Source organism: Cadophora gregata (genome assembly GCF_030347475.1).
Source record: "Cadophora gregata isolate MNR1 chromosome Unknown scaffold_1, whole genome shotgun sequence".
Classification (NCBI taxonomy): Eukaryota; Fungi; Ascomycota; class Leotiomycetes; order Helotiales; family Ploettnerulaceae; genus Cadophora; species Cadophora gregata.
Genome location: NW_026695924.1, coordinates 2,622,522 through 2,640,339, shown reverse-complemented (window position 1 = coordinate 2,640,339; position 17,818 = coordinate 2,622,522). Strand labels below are relative to the sequence as shown.

General features: G+C 48.8%; 5 protein-coding genes across 5 annotated transcripts; 4 read left to right on the top strand and 1 right to left on the bottom strand.

Moving 5' to 3' along the window:
* Positions 1-2,854: 2,854 nt before the first annotated feature.
* Positions 2,855-6,226, bottom strand: STU1 (suppressor of tub2 mutation; the record flags this gene model as incomplete). The annotated part of the gene is made up of 4 exons (XM_058494050.1): positions 2,855-4,586; positions 4,637-5,536; positions 5,587-5,705; positions 5,762-6,226. The coding sequence occupies 4 exons, from the start codon at positions 6,224-6,226 to the stop codon at positions 2,855-2,857; spliced, it is 3,216 nt and encodes a 1,071-aa protein (XP_058364252.1).
* A 499-nt stretch (positions 6,227-6,725) lies between these two features.
* Positions 6,726-7,640, top strand: ONS95_000872 (uncharacterized protein; the record flags this gene model as incomplete). The annotated part of the gene is made up of 1 exon (XM_058494049.1): positions 6,726-7,640. The coding sequence occupies one exon, from the start codon at positions 6,726-6,728 to the stop codon at positions 7,638-7,640; it is 915 nt and encodes a 304-aa protein (XP_058364251.1).
* A 2,135-nt stretch (positions 7,641-9,775) lies between these two features.
* ONS95_000871 (uncharacterized protein) lies at positions 9,776-12,283 on the top strand. Its single transcript, XM_058494048.1, has 4 exons — positions 9,776-10,189; positions 10,240-10,399; positions 10,538-10,963; positions 11,043-12,283. Exons 1-4 carry the CDS (start codon positions 9,981-9,983, stop codon positions 11,814-11,816), a joined length of 1,569 nt encoding a protein of 522 aa, XP_058364250.1. The 5' UTR covers positions 9,776-9,980; the 3' UTR covers positions 11,817-12,283.
* Positions 12,284-12,552: 269 nt separating this feature from the next.
* ONS95_000870 (uncharacterized protein) lies at positions 12,553-13,974 on the top strand. The gene has a single exon (XM_058494047.1). The coding sequence runs from the start codon at positions 12,778-12,780 to the stop codon at positions 13,681-13,683; it is 906 nt and encodes a 301-aa protein (XP_058364249.1). The 5' UTR covers positions 12,553-12,777; the 3' UTR covers positions 13,684-13,974.
* A 2,681-nt stretch (positions 13,975-16,655) lies between these two features.
* On the top strand, positions 16,656-16,988 carry ONS95_000869 (uncharacterized protein; the record flags this gene model as incomplete). Its single annotated transcript, XM_058494046.1, has 1 exon — positions 16,656-16,988. One exon carries the CDS (start codon positions 16,656-16,658, stop codon positions 16,986-16,988), a length of 333 nt encoding a protein of 110 aa, XP_058364248.1.
* Positions 16,989-17,818: the final 830 nt, after the last annotated feature.

Below are 17,818 nucleotides of genomic sequence, written 5' to 3'. Positions count from 1 at the left end.
CGATTCTCCCTCACTAATGCGGGATCTAAGAAAATTGGATACACCTAAACTCCATTCAACATTTGTAAATTTGGACCGATCCCTGGCACCATGAGTTCGACAGACATAAAGGCTCGTGTTCTTCGTATCACAAGATGAATTTTACCCCTTGACCGCCTACCAACTCAAGGAACACCGTGACTTACAAGGTTCGGAGGATACAATGTCTTTGTACTCTGAGGTCGCATCGGAGACTTGTCAGGAGGCAGGATGAGATGCCAACAGTACCTGTGGTTGCACCTGTCTGTACGTTCCCCTCAAGCAGGAGTTCGTGGAAGCCACACTCGATAATGTATGGCTCGACACATGGCAAATTGCTGTGCGCAACGGTTCCAGAGGTGCATGCGTCTTAGGCTACGATTCTCAGAATCCTCAAGTCCAACGTCTGTCCATTCTTCAGCGGCTTGTTCAATATTTATTTGGGCGTATATAGACCTGAGACCTCCTGAGTCTGATCTGATCACGCCAGACTCTTACAGCCCAGTCACCGCAAGATTGGAAGAAGCGAAAAGAGAACCAAACGACCCGATGATCATGCTGGTCGCACCTGTTTCCACTGATTAAGAGAAGGGCAGTTGAAGCCTGCGCCCCGGCTCCGCTTTCCTTCTCAACACGAAGATGTTCGCTCCAGCGTCTGAGCATTTCTTGACAGCTGGCTCCTGTGTGACCTGATACCAAACATGCCGCCTATCAAAAACCGGAACTTCGCTCCGTTTTCAAATGGTGCAAGTGCTGAAGAAACACAGGATCTCGGATTAGAGTTGAGACACGCCCTATTTCCATTCATTCATCTGAATCCTCCGCGCCACTGCAACTCGAACACAACCTCAAACTCAAACTCAAACTCAAATCCAATTCACTCAATTCGTCTCCAAACACCTTGGCTTGGCCAGCCATACCACACCCAATGAGTGCGCCCAAATCCGAAACACCATGACTCGAGACATCCACGAACAGGTTCAACTAAAACCCATCCATACACACAACTCAAAGGTTCACAAGCGCCCCTTGCGCGCATTATTAAGTTTCAGGATCTCCAATTCCCAGAATCGTCTAATCCGACCAACCACAGCATCGGCTTGTACCATCTCCAACTAGCCTAGCCTAGCCTAGCCTAGCCTAGCCTAGCCCATCACCTCGAGCGCCCCGTTTGTCGATCACTGCCTCCCTTCCCGCACCCCCTCGTCGTCAAATCTTACTGTAAAACTCCAGCCGTCACGTGGGGTCTAGTTCAATTTCTTCGTGTTGCTCCACGGGCATCACCACCTGCAGTGAGCCAGTGCAGCGGTCCACTCAGCGAGGCAGGTTTGATCAGTCCAAGGCAAGGCAAAGAGCACAGATGATTCCATCCGTGCAGAGAACCAATATCTCCTCAGCATCTTATCTCATCTCATCTCATCTGCACAGAATACAGGACGATCGATCTCAGGTCAGAGCGTCATCCGTTCTTCCCATCCATCTATCAAAACCCTTCTCAAGATCTCCCGAGGCCGGCCAGCTCGGAGGTCGCAGCACAGGTCTCCCATCTGGACCACCTCATATCGGGACTTAAATATCGCGGGGTTGGCGAACATGCCAAGGGCTTGTCCCTTTCTGTTCAATATCCCCTGGTCGACATCTCATCTTGTGCCGCCCCCATAAGTTAACCAAGATGAGATGAGAAGGTAAAGTTAGTTAGTTAATTTACTTGTGATGCATACCGAAAGGCAGACTTAGAGCACAGCCATTCAAAAGGCATTAATAATGAACATTGCCAGTGTCCTGGTTCATGCCTACCAAGAAAGGTACGCTGATTGTACCGGTCCAGTAGTCGGTTCTGCGTACCTGAGATGACCAGGGCGTGATCATAGCCCCTGAACCTAGGTACTTTAGATCTCCACTAGGATATGAAGCTCGCATAAAAGCTATCCAAAAGTTCACGAAAAATGTTACCGCCACGATACGCAAGCCTGCCGCTGAATTTCGATGTAAATGCTCATCGTCATTCATTCTCCTGGCCTCTCAAAGGTTATAGCTTAGAACTAAAATAAATTGACATGCCTCTTCATTATCCGTTACATCGTCATGCCACACTATCCTCGCTTGTCTGAGAATAGAGAGAGCACCGCTAATTCAGGGGTTCGGCTCGGTACTAGCACAGAACGCGTTGGCCAACAACACCGCACCACATCAGCATTTCATCGATTGAAGATAGCCAGCCACCAGCGCGTTCGACCAGCTTACATGTTATATCCTCCCAGTAGCGAATACACATGTCTCGAATTCCCTTTGGATCTATATTTAAAAATGATGACTGGTTGAGTGGTCGACCCTCTTATCAAATCCATTTTGCTTGTCAAAAGGTGAGATGGTTGCTCAGCCCGCCTCAAGCAAGATGTTCAGCTAAAAGGAGTGCAGACCTAAACGAACGCCCATCCAGTCACTCACTCACTGTCTTCGCTTCCGCTTGCTATAGCGATTGATAGGTGTGCATGTCAAGTGAGGTGGGCCTCTGCCAAATATTTGAGGAGGGTTGTTTGGGTAGATAAAGTATTTAGCATTACAGTTACTATGAAGCTCATCTAGTAAAGGCAGAAGCTCTCCCTACCTCATAAACAAGCAGCCACGAACGAAAGGACTACCGAACAAGGGCCAGAGTCGATGGCCAAAAAGAACCTCAGTCTCCTCATTCAAACCCCAACTCCAACTGCCGAACACCACTCAGCACATCTGACAAAAATAACCCGATAGCCAAGAATCTATACTCGTTCAACCAAGAAGAGAAACTCCGGCCTTGCCATCCGACCAATATGCTCACTCATACACTCTATGATAATCACGAAGTCGCAGCCAACTCTCTTTGTCGTTTCACGATGTAATAAGTAATCAAGCTCTTCGGATCATCCTTCACGCCACCCAATGCGCTCCAAAACCGTGACTCTCCAACGCGCGCATGCACACTGACGCACAACTGCACAGCATCCATGCGCACGCCGCTCTCCGAGCTTTCAAGACATCGCGCAGCCAGCTTGCACATCTCTTCAACTTCCAAGTCGTTTGGCGCGAAATCCTTCTTGACTTCTAGAAGCTCCTTCAGAACGTGTAGACCCATGCTGAGAGTTCTGCACCCTTCAAGAGTCATCTCTTCGTTCTGGAGATGCGTTGTGATGGTTTCGCTTGTATGCTGGGGGTTGGAGAGAGTGACAAGTTCGTCGGCGAGCAGCTCGAGTCCGCTGACGATGTGCGTGCGAGCATCATAGCAGCTTCGCGTTGCTAGAATAGCTTCCAGTCCTTTGGTCACGTAGGGTCGAAAAGCCTCGCGGTCCTTTTTGTACATAAGTTTGACTGTGGCTAGAATTTGCGCTTTGACGTCTTGGTCCTTTTCAGGGGTGAGATTGGTCAAGCGAGCCTCAAGGTAGTCAAACAAACCAACAAGGAGGGCGTCAAACTTGTCGTCAGACCAAGCTGCTTTGTTATCTCTGATTAAGCCTTGAAGTTTTCGGAAGCCATGAACATCAAGAGATTTAGCTTTGATCTTTGCAATACCGCTATCCAGTAGTCTCGAGCTCTGCTTCAATCGTTCTGGTGACAGTGCTGGAGCCTTCGGAGAATCTGTCATCTCGATTCCATTACGTGCTAAGTTAGCAGCATCTTCGTTGACAGGAACCTCTTCCAGGACAGGCGCAATCATGACTGGCCGAGGCGTCGTATTGTCATTGATGCTCGAAAAGGGATCCTCATAAACTTTCAGGGACTTCAATGGTGTGACAATCTCATCTTCATCTGACGACTCAGGCTCAAGAGGCACACTTTGAGGGTGTGACTCAGAAAGCCCAGAGAGCGTAGGGACGACCATGGTGAAATCCTCATCTGCTTTTGATGGACTCGATGAATTAAAATGCTTGCTCGTAGGCTTCGGTCTTGCTGGACTTGAGCGAGGCGATGGCGCAACTCTACTAATGGTACTCTTAGCAGGACTTGTATGACTAGAGCTTGCGTGGCTAGAGTGGCTAGTATTTGGCCTGGCGATCGGCTTCTTGGGAGGACTCGTACTACTAACGCTTGGTGTTCTTGTCTTTACTGGTCTCATGGATGGACTTGTGTGGGAATCACTGTTGGAAGGGCCATGTCCCGGTCGTCGAACGGAATAAGGGCCAGCAGTTGCGGGTCTTGCGACAAGCTCTGGTCGTGGAGCAGGTCGAAATTTTGTGGGCCGCATTGGAGCTACGGACAATCCACCGTGAGCCACAGTAGTTGACTCTGATCGTTCTTTATTAGATGTGGTGCTGGATTTGTTAGACGATGTGGATGATGATGAGACTGTGCGCGTAGGAGAAAAGGAAGACATGGCTGATCCAGGCCGAGCCGGAAGATTCCTATTTGCCATGGCAGCTTTCTTTTGAGCTAACATCGTCTCCCGAAGTGACGGTTTTGGAGGGCCAGTCGTGCTCTTGCTGAATCCCAAACCTGGCCGGGCAGCCACAGGGTCGGGCTTTTTCGGAGAATTCGGGTTATCAGGGGCGTTTTCTAAAAGTCTTTGCTGCGTAGCGTCCAATGTGGCCAGGATGCTGTCTCTATATCAGTCTTGCCAACCCAAAAATGCTGAATTTGGACTTACGATTCCGCTCTAGCTGGCCAGATCAGAGCGAAGGCCCAATAAGTCGATCTCATGTTCTCTCGGACAGTTGGGTTTGCATCTGCCAATCCTTTCTTCAGACACTTCTCAATCAGGTCCAGCCCGCCTGTATGCTCAACATGACTTTTGTGGTGGGCTTCCTTCTTCAGTAGAGTCTTGAGCCAGCCCGTCGCATACATTCTTGGCTGCACATTCTTGTCCTGACACGCTAGCCATATGTGCTGCATGATCCGTATATTGTATGTAACTCTTCCAATGATGATATCGACGGTCAAGTTTCCGTTCTGCGAGCTGATTTTTTTGGTTCCGCCACACAGCTTGATCAAATTTTGAAGAAGAATCTCAACCATGGGATCCAAACCTGGGCCAGCGGTTCTGGCGACTTCTTGGATAACACTGCAGCCCTCTTTGGAAAGACTCGTTCTCAGGGAGTTCACCGCTTTTAAAATGCCATCTAGGAGACCCTTAATTCCAGCGAGAAAAGTGTCATGGAAGTCGCTTGGTGCGTTTCCAGCATTAAGTCTCCGTAATTTTGTGCAGCTTTGCTCTCTCTTCAACCAATTCGCTTCAGACTCCTTGCCTTCAAAATGTGGGTGCATTTCTCTGAAGGTGTCCTCCAATTCCCTATTCGTGTTGACGTATGAAGGCTCCACGTGCTCGATTTTTGCCTCCTGGACTGGTGTAGATGGTCTAATGCTGGACATGGACGATACGCTATTGGAGAAAGTTGGCCGCGGTGGTATGTCTACTACTTCCGATTCGGCTGGTTCTGGGGGTCCTCCTGGACCAAGGTGGGGTACGATAGCTGCAACAATTGCCGGACGGACATTGAAATTCTTCAATTGCTTTTTCAAGTCGGACTTCGCAGCATTTGGGGCGTTTCTATTGACCGATTAGCTCGTGCTCTCACTTCTTCTTTAGCCCAAACATACTGGAAGAGTGCAATGACCGAATTCCGAGCAGTATCTCGGACCATCCCGTCTGCATCTTCAAGAAGCTCCATCAATGTGGAAACAAAGCTTTTGAAAGGCATGCCATTTTCTTGGTGCATCTGTAGGCTGTTAGTACAGCACCAGAGTGTAGTCTGAGCAGATTAGGCCAGCTTACCTGTACGACCCAGGTCATACATGCTTCCTTCATCCTCGAATTCTTGCCCGCGAGACCAGAATTCTTGACTATTCTTTCCACATCCAGCGGAGTAATTCTCCAGAACGTCGTTAAGCATTGCGCCGCAAGCTGTCTATATTTCTCCTTCAGATCGCCCATTTTCTCGATCACCAAGGGTAAGGTTCGCCCAGCCTCCTTGACAACATATTTTGGCTCCTGTCGTGACAACCGTGTGAGGAGATGGTTCAAAGTAGAGAAGCCAGCATTGACAATTGCAGCGTGCGACGAAGTCATTGATATTCGTGTAGCTTCGAAGAGGGGGAGTATACACGGCTCGGGGACATTGTTCTGCTTGATGCCGGATTTGACATTGTTGATTTGACTAACTTTCGCATCGATCGAGGTATCGGTTCGCAGGACAGCGAGCAGGTTTGCGACCTGCTCTTCATTGATCTTTTCGCCCATCTTGTCGGGGGAGGGGAAAGGCTGCTACGATGTTGAGAGTGTCTGTCGGGCTGTGAGGAACAGCTAGGAGAAAGGCTTCGAAAGCCGAGATCATCCGGCGTGCGAATTAACAACACGAAGAGGCACTTACCAAAAGACAGAAATTGAGGGGGAGAAAAGAGTGTCGGTGTTTGGAGTAAACAAAAGTGTCGTTGCTATTGCGGGCTGTCGTCTGCGCGAACGCGACTAGCGGCACTAGTGGCCGGGGTGCCCACAAGACCCGCATCCCTGACCAGGACCTGCCAGAGATGGTCCCAGCGCCCGAGGGGCCAGAAGACGTGCCGGGCTCGCCGGGCAAACATTATATTCGCTTTGAGACATCTCCGGTTGCACAGTTAAACCCAACTCAATACAACACAGTTCCGCCCTCGTTTTGTATTTGGCAGCACAATATATTCTTTCCGTCGGGACTCTCATTAACAGGTCAGCACGTTTCTTCAACTCATAAGCTGGTTTTATAATGGTCGACATTTCACCGATCCCTCCTCTGGTCTTCATGCCTCCACAGTCATCCCGGACCTCAGAGCCTCCCCCCACCTCAACTTCGATTGCCTCGCCTTCACAGAAACCTCTGTACTCGAAGCCGGAGAAGAAAGTTGACGAATCTGCTTCGAAAAGTGCCAAATTCCCTCTGCCAAAGCTTCGCCTCGAGATTCGCGACCTAAACCATGAAGGATCCCTGACGTTCTTGAAGGCTGTCATCGCCAGCGAAGCGCTCGAGGAATCCGTCCAGAGTGTTCTCTCCCTCCTATACCATTCGCCAGACTCGCAGACAACGACTGTGCCAACGACGCGGTCCGTAACGCTGATCCTAAGGTCTATGCCTGGCGTTGCATACACGACTGGGAGCGACCTTGACGACGACCACAAGGAAATCCATTTTTCCTTGGACTACATACATGGGATATCAAAGTCGCGGAAGAAAGATGAGATCATGGGAGTTCTAACACACGAGATGGTCCATTGCTACCAATATAACGCTTTTGGCACATGTCCAGGTGGTCTTATTGAAGGAATCGCTGACTGGGTACGGCTGAATTCTGGCCTTAGCCCTCCTCATTGGCGACAAGAGGCAGGTGGGAAATGGGACGCTGGATATCAACACACTGGCTATTTCTTGGAGTATCTCGAGCACAGATTTGGTAAGGGGACCATACGGAGACTAAACGAGAAGCTGCGGATTGAGAACTACCATGAGAAACGATTCTGGACCGAACTAGTCGGGCGTCCAGTCGAGCAGCTATGGGGTGATTATTCTGATGTTTTGGAGAAGGAGAAGAGAAAGGCGGAAGACGATGAGTGTGTGTTAGTTGAGAAGGAGGATGCAAGCACTCCAAAAGCAGCCGACGGTTCTTTGACCCCGACTTCGACCTAAGATGACGCAATCACGCTTCTGGATTTCCATCTCATCTTGTTTGGGAGTCGGCGTTTTGGATTGCATATTCTATTGAGCGATATCAGCGCATTTCTCAGGCACGATACCCGGCGCTGTGGTGCCATTCAAAGTCTAGTGCATCTCAATCATTGTTGATCGTCCCCATTTGACTTCACAATTGTCACGAGCAACTCATTTCCTCGTTCAGATGTCCATAGCCTCATCACTGTTTATGCGCAAAAGCTTCACTCGCCTGTTTAACAGCAATAGCCTCCTTTTCCTACTTTTCCCGGCACTGCTACTACTTTCTCGGACATAGGAATCAAGCAGTTTTCGGCAGCCATCATGGTTCAACTGAGAATCCCGCCTACAAGCCTTGGTACTCAGTGCACCGTACACTCGAGCACTCACAGAACTTTATCGTATTGCAACGTAGCTTGATACTTGGTAACAACAGCGATAGTTCGAGAAAGCACTATTGGATAGTCCATGTGAGCTCTCGTATCTGGTCCTCGAGACGTGCGTGGGAGGGGGAGGGGTTAACTACAAATCTGAATATATCTGAAGATAAGCTTATGAGGATGCAATGTTGGACCCAGACAGTAGAAGGCATTTTCTATGGCAAACGTGGTGTTGTCTCGGTACTGAAGGCCGCTCGGTTGAATTCGCATAGAGTTGAAGAAGAGGTCGGTTGGCAAAGTCACTGACAGATCAATGATTTGGCTTATCAGCTGTCTCTATACCTCCTTTTGTTGGAGTTCCCAACACTTTGAATCCATTCGATGAGAACGTTTGGGGCTGATTCTATTGCTTTGCGAGTCTTGGGACATTCTGTTCTCACACCTTCCAAAATATGCTCGACATCCAGACTTTTGCACTACTTGCTCAAAGGCTTATGCCGGTCGGGAACGATCAGTTGCAGCATTTGAGAAGTTTCAATCCACGACCTGAGCGCAAAAAGCATGCGACTTCCAGCACAGATCAACCATCCAGACAGGCAAGCACAACCTCTGCTGTGGTGACATAGCACGGCGATGTCATCAATGTCAACGCGATCCATTCAAACATGCACGCCTAGAACATTTTGGAGGATATGCCTCATCTTCTCTGATCCAGCTGTCTTGGAAGAGGCGCGAGCAGTTGTACTTCCTCTTGTCAATTCGAAGAAAGGTGTGCAAGGCTTGATACAGGAATTTGACATCCGCAAGGTGACAGTGGTCTCCTCTCCTCAGTGCCTCACAAAAGCTTGCGATCCTACGGATCCAGCGCAGAAACTCGGATTGTAGAGGAGGTCACTTTACTGCACAACAAAGTCCTACTCAAGAAGCCGTCTTCGTCTTCATGCCCAACATATCCTAATACTTTAGCCCGTCCGCATGGGGGATTCACGGTCGACGACTTCGGCCCCACCATTTCATGTCATCCAAGAGACGACCAGGATTGATTTGAGGATTCTGAGGAGGCGAGAATCTCTGTTCGGGACGATATTCGGCGATGTATGAGACTCTGGCGATGTGTGCAATGTCTGCGATTCAGTCTGGGATTGAAGCCAGGAGGGCGAGATTAAAACATATACGGCTGTATGTGTCAACTTGTTGTTGCTCGTTAGATTCGCTGACGGAGAAGGTATTTGTCGATCTGGTCTCGAGGCAAGAATGGGAAAGTGGTCGCTGTGCGACGTCAAGATATAGATAGGACCTAAACAGATCTGTATGCTCGACGCAGGCGTAGTGTCCTAACAAAGAGATTCTATAGCCATTCTACAAGATGAACCTCATATCTCAAGTGGCTAACTGTTTGACTGCATGTCCGAAATAGCAGACACATAAGCAAATGAGTTCGGTGGAGATGACTTGGGTCAGGACCCGTTTCGATTCCGATCGGTCTCCGAACCGGGAAATCGCAGTATTATAGCCACATCGATCAGAGGTCAAGATGAATACTCTTTCATTCCATCGCCCTGGTCTTTGAGTTTGCACAGGAAATACGTCCTCGTAGACGCGGGACATGGCCAATCAGCTTCGTCTGTCTGTCAGCCGGCTCAGCAGCGTTCCAATTGATACCCTGTCTGTGAACCTGGTCCTAGTGTAAGCACTACAACAAACTTTCGGCGGCACAGTTTCATAACAACTTCAACGACGAACTCTGCATCTGATGGCTCCTTCACCTTGAAATTATTTCCGCACACTCTTTTGCAAAAGTGCCTGGACAGTCCTCTCTTCCAACCCACCACCTCGTGAGCCTCGGTTCTGCAGGTCCGAGTTTCCTCGCACCCGCTGCAGACCTCTTTTCAACAACCCCAAACTCTACATCTCGGTCCTGAATGCTACGGAAGTAACTATGTCTACCTCCGGTGTTTCCGATGTTTTACTTCAAGGTTACACGCCTTCAATCATCCTTGGTGTTGCGGCTGTTCTGCTCATCTGTTGGCAACGACTATCTGTACAGTGTGATCCTCGCGAGCCCCCTCTGTTGAAACCAAGTATACCATATATCGGCCACATTATCGGACTGTTCCGATACAATGGCGAGTATTTCGAGAAGCTGAAGTATGTAATGTACACTTCGTCGATTTTGTCATTGTTCTAAAGTACCATAGTGCCAAAAAGCCCTTACCGATTGCCACTCTGCCAATGATCAATGGCAAATTGTACATCATCACACAGCCGACATTGATCCAAAGTGCTTATCGGAACAAAAACTTATCGTTCGATCCATTCATGGTTGATTTTGCGCAGCGTATGCTTGAGCTATCTGAGGTACGTCAATTTCCAGATCATTTGTTCTCTCTCCATTCGTTTCTGGTCCCGTCGGTGCATTGGGAGGTCATTTGGTAGAGTTCATTTTCCTTTTTTGCAACCTCATAAAATGGAGAATGAATACTAAGACGCATTCAGGAGGTGATGGTACCGATTCGAGATAAGCCAGAATTTATCCCAGACCTGGTCAAAGAGATCCACGGCTCTATGCTGGGTGAACATCTGTACAAGATGAACGCCGATGCTTTGAACGATGTAGCCGTCACTATCAACGGTCTCTCAGACACATTCAGGCCAGACAGCCTGTATCTTTGGATTCGGGAAACCTTGACTATGGCCACGTGCAACGCTCTTCTCGGGTCACATAACCCATTAAAGGACGACTTGAGCTTGGTTGATGCTCTGTGGGACTTTGAGGCAGGAATGCTTCCGCTTGTCCTGGGTATCATGCCATCATTCGTTGCTCCAAAAGCCTACAAAGCCAGAGCAACCGTCCAAGCGGCACTGCAGAAATATTACGCGAAGAAATATGATCTCGAGCCTGATGTTGCTAAGATGACAAAGGTAAAAAGACCCCAATGCCTGATCATAGCTCTATAGCTGCCGAAGTACTTGATTATGGACACTGACTCTTCGAACGCAGGCCCGTGCAGGAGTCTACAGACGATACAACATCTCATCAGATGACATTGGGAAATTGGAGCTTGCATTATTGCACGTGTCGACCGCCAATGCAATCCCGACTCTATTTTGGCTCGTCGCCTTCATTGCCTCAGACCCTGCTCTTACGGCCAGTCTTAGAGAAGAACTGCCCTGCGTCATCACAATCTCAAAATCCAAAGATGGCAAACGTGAGGCCCGAGTCGATATTACAAAATTTGATCCAGATTGCCCCCTCCTAGTATCCTGCTATCGCGAGGTCATCCGTCTTGTGAACTCACAGCTTGGCAGTCGACGTGTCATGGCAGATACGACCATCTCTGATGGCAAGTCAACATATTTGCTTCGCAAAGGCTGGGATGTAAACATGCCATCCGGTGTAACACATCTTTTGCCTGGATCTTGGGGTCCAAATGCTTCCTCCTTCGACGCAAGACGATTCATGAAGCTGGACACCAAGGGTGCGGCGAGTGAGAAGGAGAAGGAGGAGAAGCGAGCGTATATTCCTTTCGGGGGTGGGAAACATCTCTGTCCTGGTCGGAACTTTGCATTTGCAGAGATCCTGGGCTTTGCCGCTGTGCTTCTGATGGGGTTCGATGTGAAGAAGGATGATGGTAAGTTGATTGAGGTGCCGAAGATTAGGAGGGCCAAGCTTGGAGAGGCAGTTTCGAAGCCTTTTGGGAAGGGGCTTACGATGGGAGCTAACATCACGAGAAGAGAGGGCTGGGAGGACGTTTCATGGCACTTCACTACTTGATTGTGTTCTTGGTTGCGGGTCTATTATGGCCGACTCACAGTTTCCGTCTGTTATATTGACATGATGGTATGTGTTTCAGAGATAAGAATATACAGTCCGGTAGAACCCCAAGAACAACACCCCATGAATGGGTCGGGTTGAGAATAGGATGCATCTGTCACCATCCCTACTTTCGATGGCCAACGAGTGATCACAATACCCACGTCTAGCTGCATATCTGATGGCTGGTAAAAACACAGACTACCGTGAGATATCTAAAGGCGTTGGTCTGGAAATGAGATCCCTTATGTGAGGGTAGTTATTGGCTTCCAAATCAATTGGCAAACATGGGGCTCAAGCGAGGATCCGTAGATAAACAATCAACAATACTTCGAGGGAAATGGAAACTTCGCCGAGCTAGTGCGTGCTTCTAATGAATTGTCAGCCTTTAATGTATCTATATTGCTATATAATCAACAAGTTTTCCCTTACCTTCCACTGCATTCGGATATAGTAATATACTGTGGACAACGAGTAGCCGAACACTCTGCTTCTTTCATTTCGTATGTGTTTGGAGCTGTCAACTTTAGGCTTGTGACGAAAGCTCTTCTCGTTATAACACTCGTTCGATATCTCTAGTGACTGCTGATCATCGTATTCGAAGGCAACACAAGTTTCTTTATTTCCAAGAGATGCAATCTTCTAGTGAATCATGAGGGCAAAGTTTTCAGTGAAATTGAGGATCTGACTCACGATCCTCCTAGCTTCCCCTCTATTACGTTTCATTCAACCTCCTCAGCTAACAGGTTCTTCCCCTCTTCCACATCATAGACAGTCATCCTTTCATGCTTTGACTCGCCAATTTTCTGCCATTGCAGCAATCAGTACCCCCAAGGCCACACTCAACAGCTCCATTTCAATCAACCAACACCTAACCTCTTCTCCAACGACCTCACGGTTTCACGTCTCACTATTAATTGCAATGGCGGCGCGTCACAATTTCAACTTCATTACACCTCTACTCGCCATTCTCAATCTGATTCTGTCGGTCACCAGCGTTCCTGTCACATCATTGCCTTCCGATCTGTTTCCCGAGGATGATAATAAGGCTAGTGCTGAGAGTTTTCAGCTGCTCAGTGGAGAGAATTTTCCATGGGCTCGATTTGTCAACGAGAGGCCAACTGGGGTTCATGACTTTGAGTTGTTGAATGGAGGTGATGTTTCATGGACAAGATTAGCTAAGAACACTCATACTGAAGATTCTGAGTTGCGCCATGGAGGGGATGACCCATGGGCTCGCGCTATCAGGGATGACAAGGCTGCTCGTTCCGGGAATTTCGATTTGAGTACGGCAACGGACGGCCCATGGTCTCGCTCAATCGACAACAGTGCCCTCGTCCCAGCGTCCTCGTCCCCTTCCCTCAGCACCCGCGGCGAACCAGACTGGCTCGTCCAACTCCGTGGTAGATCCTATCATCCACCACCATACTGCATGCAACAAATCCTAGGCTGGTGCTCCCTCACATCCGTGGTCCGTAACGATGGCAAGACTGCCGATTACCTCGTCTTCGATGACCGCTGCACCGCCAAAGGACACAACAAGGCTGAGTTGCCCGTCAAAGCTTTTAAGTTTGGGTCTCTCAACGGGGGGGAGATCATGCTTCAGCAGTTCAGCAATGCAGAACCTCATTCGTATACGTTCCATAACCGTGGATATGGGTGGGGTTTCACGAATTCTTGGTGCTGGAATGCAGGCGTCTCGAATAATTATCCTGGCTTTAGAATGGCGTGTACCAGTGGTTTTGATTGCAGTACACCAGAGGCTTCTGCTGGGAAGGTAGCCCGTGCAGAGGACTTCGAGACGAGTACAGGTGGCGATGTTCCTTGAGCTGTAGGTCTTTGATGACTGGGGGGCATATGATGCTTGAGATGGATCTCCAAGTTCAGAGGAAGACTAACGACTAGACTTAATATTGTCACAGCTTCTATGGAGCTTTATAGAAGTTGAGACACCGGTTTGGGATAGTTGACTATGGGGAGCAATTGCCTGGCTTTTAAGCAAATCTTTCTCGTTTCCTTAAGCATGAGAACTTAAGCATGAGATATTCGGATCGGATCGTACACATTGCTTCGTATAAACAATAAAGTAGCAATTCATTCACACAACCAGACTTTAAAGCCATGTACGACATTCCCAATTTGTAGTCTGAAATATGTCCAGTCCTGTCATAATCGTGCCTTTCGTAAGTCTGTCCTGGACACGTCCAGGGATCGCGACTACTATGCTAATAGGGTACCACTCACGCTTAGAGCAAGCAAGTGTATCTTCGAAATCGTCAAAAATTGCTTTTACAGCTAGGGATTAGAAGTCTAAACAGTGTGGTGATAACACTGGTAGCTCAGGACAGTCCTTGTTATTAGCTAATGATTAGCGAAGCGAGCGACGAGTCAACAATAATATCCCCACACGCGGGTCCATACTATGTACAAACAGCATGATAAACTGTTCAGATCAGAATGCTATTTACAGGTAATGTAAATTTAAAGTGCACAAAGAATGTATAAGTAGAATTTAAGGAAGACCTCCAGAGAAATCAGACTTTCTCAAGATAGACGCCACCTGATATCGAGAAACATCTGTTTCATCAGCTAGTTGACGCCGATATTGAAGTGCAATATCTTATAGATAAATCGAGGGATTTTGCAACTCTAACCCGAATCTCTTGATAGTCTCCCGCTATCGGCAATCGCATGTGAGGCGATGGAAGGAAACTCGCTTAATCAAAACAAACATCAATACTGGGGGCCGGACAGAACTCATCATGTCAAAGAACGGTGACTTCCGCTTCTTCCCCCTGAGTGAATACTTCATCGCTTATAGAGACCGAATCACTCTTGCTACGCTACTCTAACCAGTCAAGCAGGAATAGTAAAGTCACGCAGTGACTGGTACACTCGTCAGATGTAGAAACAGGAGCAATCGAGTTCATCCCTGTAACAGAACCACATTGAAAAAGTATCTCGCTTGCCACACTATGCTATTTTCCGAACTCGGCGACGTGCATGGGAGAACCGCATCGTGGATTGATCTAGCACTGCAGATCTAACCGTCTGCATCAGCTCACATCTGGACGCACTTGCATCGTCAAGAATCCGGATCGCATTCTCAGCTCCCTGCATTCTCCAACACCCGACGGAGATGTCTCCTCTTGACATTTGTCACATATTCTTGATGCCTACCTTCGAATACCTCGGAGCCTAACCAGCTCCCAAGTTCCTCATCTTATGTTCCTGTGTTCTCTTTCTGTCAATTCCCCAAACCTTCATCGCGTACGGAGGATTCCCCCAGATCCGAATAGCCAATTTCGTACCTTGGTTATCACATCTCATATTATCGTAATGAATACCGGATCTGTTCCCGAATAGCATCAATAACCTCGGCACACGTGACCCTCCTCAGTATTGTTTCCATCTCATCCGATCCGGCTGTATCAACCTCGGATGCCACATCCTCACGAAGCGCAACCGGCAGCGACCCACCACGGCATCACCCCGGCATAAACACCCATTGCTTCAACCCCAAGCAACACCCAAGCGAGCCTTCCAAGCGGGCCCCATCAACAATCGTCATTCACGCCTCAAGTCCCATCATACATCCCTCCATTCTTCCCTACCCCATCAAAATCCGCTCCCCCGTAAATAACAGATGAAGGGACTAGACTAAAGCGGACGAAGGAAAAAACTCTCTCCCACCAAAAATACGGGGCCGAAAAGATGGAGTCCTTAAAATTTCCCCGTAAGAAGCACCGTCGCCCCATCGCATCATATCCCACGGTATCGAAAATTCCACCTTACCTCGTCTCCGTCCTTGCCTCTGTTGTGCCATGCCATGTGAATCAAGTCAAGCGAATTTCGCCCTGGCATTAGTGCCGCGGCCTTCCAGACCATGATCCCTCCCCTCTTTCCCCTCTCTCCAAGATTCTATCATCTTGGCAGCTACTTGTAAAGATAAGGCCGCATTGGAATTCCGCCACGGCGTCACCTGGCGCTGCTCGTCCGCATTGTCTTGCCGCTTGCCTCCTTCCTAATAATGTTCTCTTTCCCCTGATGCAGCTGCTGTGCCATGGGGAGCAAAGAGAGGGGCAAGTCTGACACCAAAATCTCAGACAATTCTCTCCCTACCTAAGTCGAAAAGCGGAGACGAAGCCGGGTTGGTCGGCCCTTCAGCCCCGCCAAAAAAAACACCACGTCCGCATGGAATCTTCCTTTTCGGTATCCCTTGCCATGAACAGCACAAGAAGGGAGAAAGAAAGAGACAGGGAAAAGTGGCCTGATGATGCGCTAGAGGACGCTTATGCGGCTATTCATTCTCAATTCTATGTGATACTTAGCGCCGATAACGAGATGTTGCGCTGACTTTGACGACTTTTCCCACCTTGACGATGAGGTGGTTGCTCTCGCTCGCCCTCACCAGGGAAGAAGCCTGCCTTAGCTGGTTAGCCAAGGAGAAGCTAGAATTCTGAAAGAAGGGCCAAGGAAAATGGCATGGAAGGAAGCGGGCCAATTGGATGTTTTATTCGTCTGGTGCGATCTGGGGAAATGGACGATGGCGTCGGGCTTCGTCGGTTCGGTTTGTTGGACTCGGTAGAACGGATACAGGCTCAACTAAATTTTTCTTATCGCCGATGCATACGTGGAGCTTTCGCCATCAAGTGTGAGTTTCGAAAGTACGAATCCTAGTTATTTTGCATATGACGATGATGTTGGATGAGGCGATTTTCATGATATGCAATTGTGAACGAGTCAGTTTAAGTAGAAGAGTTGGCTCCGTTGTCTGCTTCTGGCGCTGTGCAGGGCAGAATGGGTCCAGTCATGATGTCAGGGACGAAATCTGCAAACCTAATTGCAACGCAGCTCGATGAATGTGTAACAGAACAGACAAGTCGGGAGTCATTATTTCGAGTCGCCTTTCGAGACTTTCTGGAACTGTTGAGGACAGTCATCGTCATCATCATATCATACCATGGGGATTGTTCGGCGGCCGCCGAGGCAGCGCCGGCTCTTGATGTGTTTTCTGGGGTCGAAGAATTTGTTTTCAAATGGGAATTGTCCGAACAGCCGACGCATTTCTTTGGAAATTGGAATCAATATCTCGGCCTATTTCCAGAAGCACCGCGAGCTAGAATGAAGTAGTGAAATATCCTTCACTTTCACATGTGCATCCATTTCATTTTGGGATTATGTCGGGGAAGCCGATCGAGAGGTTCGAGAACAAGTGGGGAAGATAAGCTTTGTGGTTGAAAGATGGGGTTGGAAGGAAATTGAGGCTGATTGGAATTTCACATGTCAAACATGATCCATCCCACGGTAGGTAGGGTACGGTGCTCGCGGGTGATGCCCACTCCCCCAAAGCCCGCCCCCTTCGTTTCTCGCTTCGGGTCCTCTTCTGGAAGAGGACATCGAAGTTCGTCAAGTTCGGGACGGCCGACCGAGAGATACCCAAGGGGAAGGTAAGGTGTACCAGTTCCTGCATGGTTTCATAGGCGCGCATGCAGGTCTTGGTACTTGGAACCTTGGTTCCCCTCGCGTTGTACGGAGCTTTGTACCAGCTGGGTCAAGCTGATGAGGAAGGGAGAGTCGCAGGAGCTGGACTTGATGCCTCGGGTGAATTCGGAGCTTGTGGAGTCACTGCTCTCGGTCAAATAGACTGCGAAATGTGGAGGGTGGATGGGAGGATGGATATGTTTACTGAGACACGTGAGAAAGTATCTCCGCACCCGAGCCCCCTTTTCTTGGTACTCAAGCATGCGGATAAACTCAGCCCACGTGTTTCTCCTTTCTCAACCGACCCCCCGTGTTGTGAAAATGCATCAGTGAGGGAACGGACGCCATCTACTGTATTTGCATGGATAGCGATAACATGCTGCAATTTGCAAATGAGCGAATGGCCGTGGCGCCACTGTTGCTTTTCCTACCACAATCTTACTCAGGGTTCGAGGGTCCCATGGTACGATGGTAGGCGT

Excerpts from the sequence above, each read along its gene's own strand:
- ONS95_000871 (XM_058494048.1), top strand. The coding sequence starts at position 9,981 with ATGTCTACCTCCGGTGTTTCCGATGTTTTACTTCAAGGTTACACGCCT. Across the intron at positions 10,190-10,239 it reads GAGTATTTCGAGAAGCTGAA|TGCCAAAAAGCCCTTACCGA; the intron begins GTATGTAATGTA and ends AAAGTACCATAG. Across the intron at positions 10,400-10,537 it reads GTATGCTTGAGCTATCTGAG|GAGGTGATGGTACCGATTCG; the intron begins GTACGTCAATTT and ends AGACGCATTCAG.
- ONS95_000870 (XM_058494047.1), top strand. The coding sequence starts at position 12,778 with ATGGCGGCGCGTCACAATTTCAACTTCATTACACCTCTACTCGCCATT.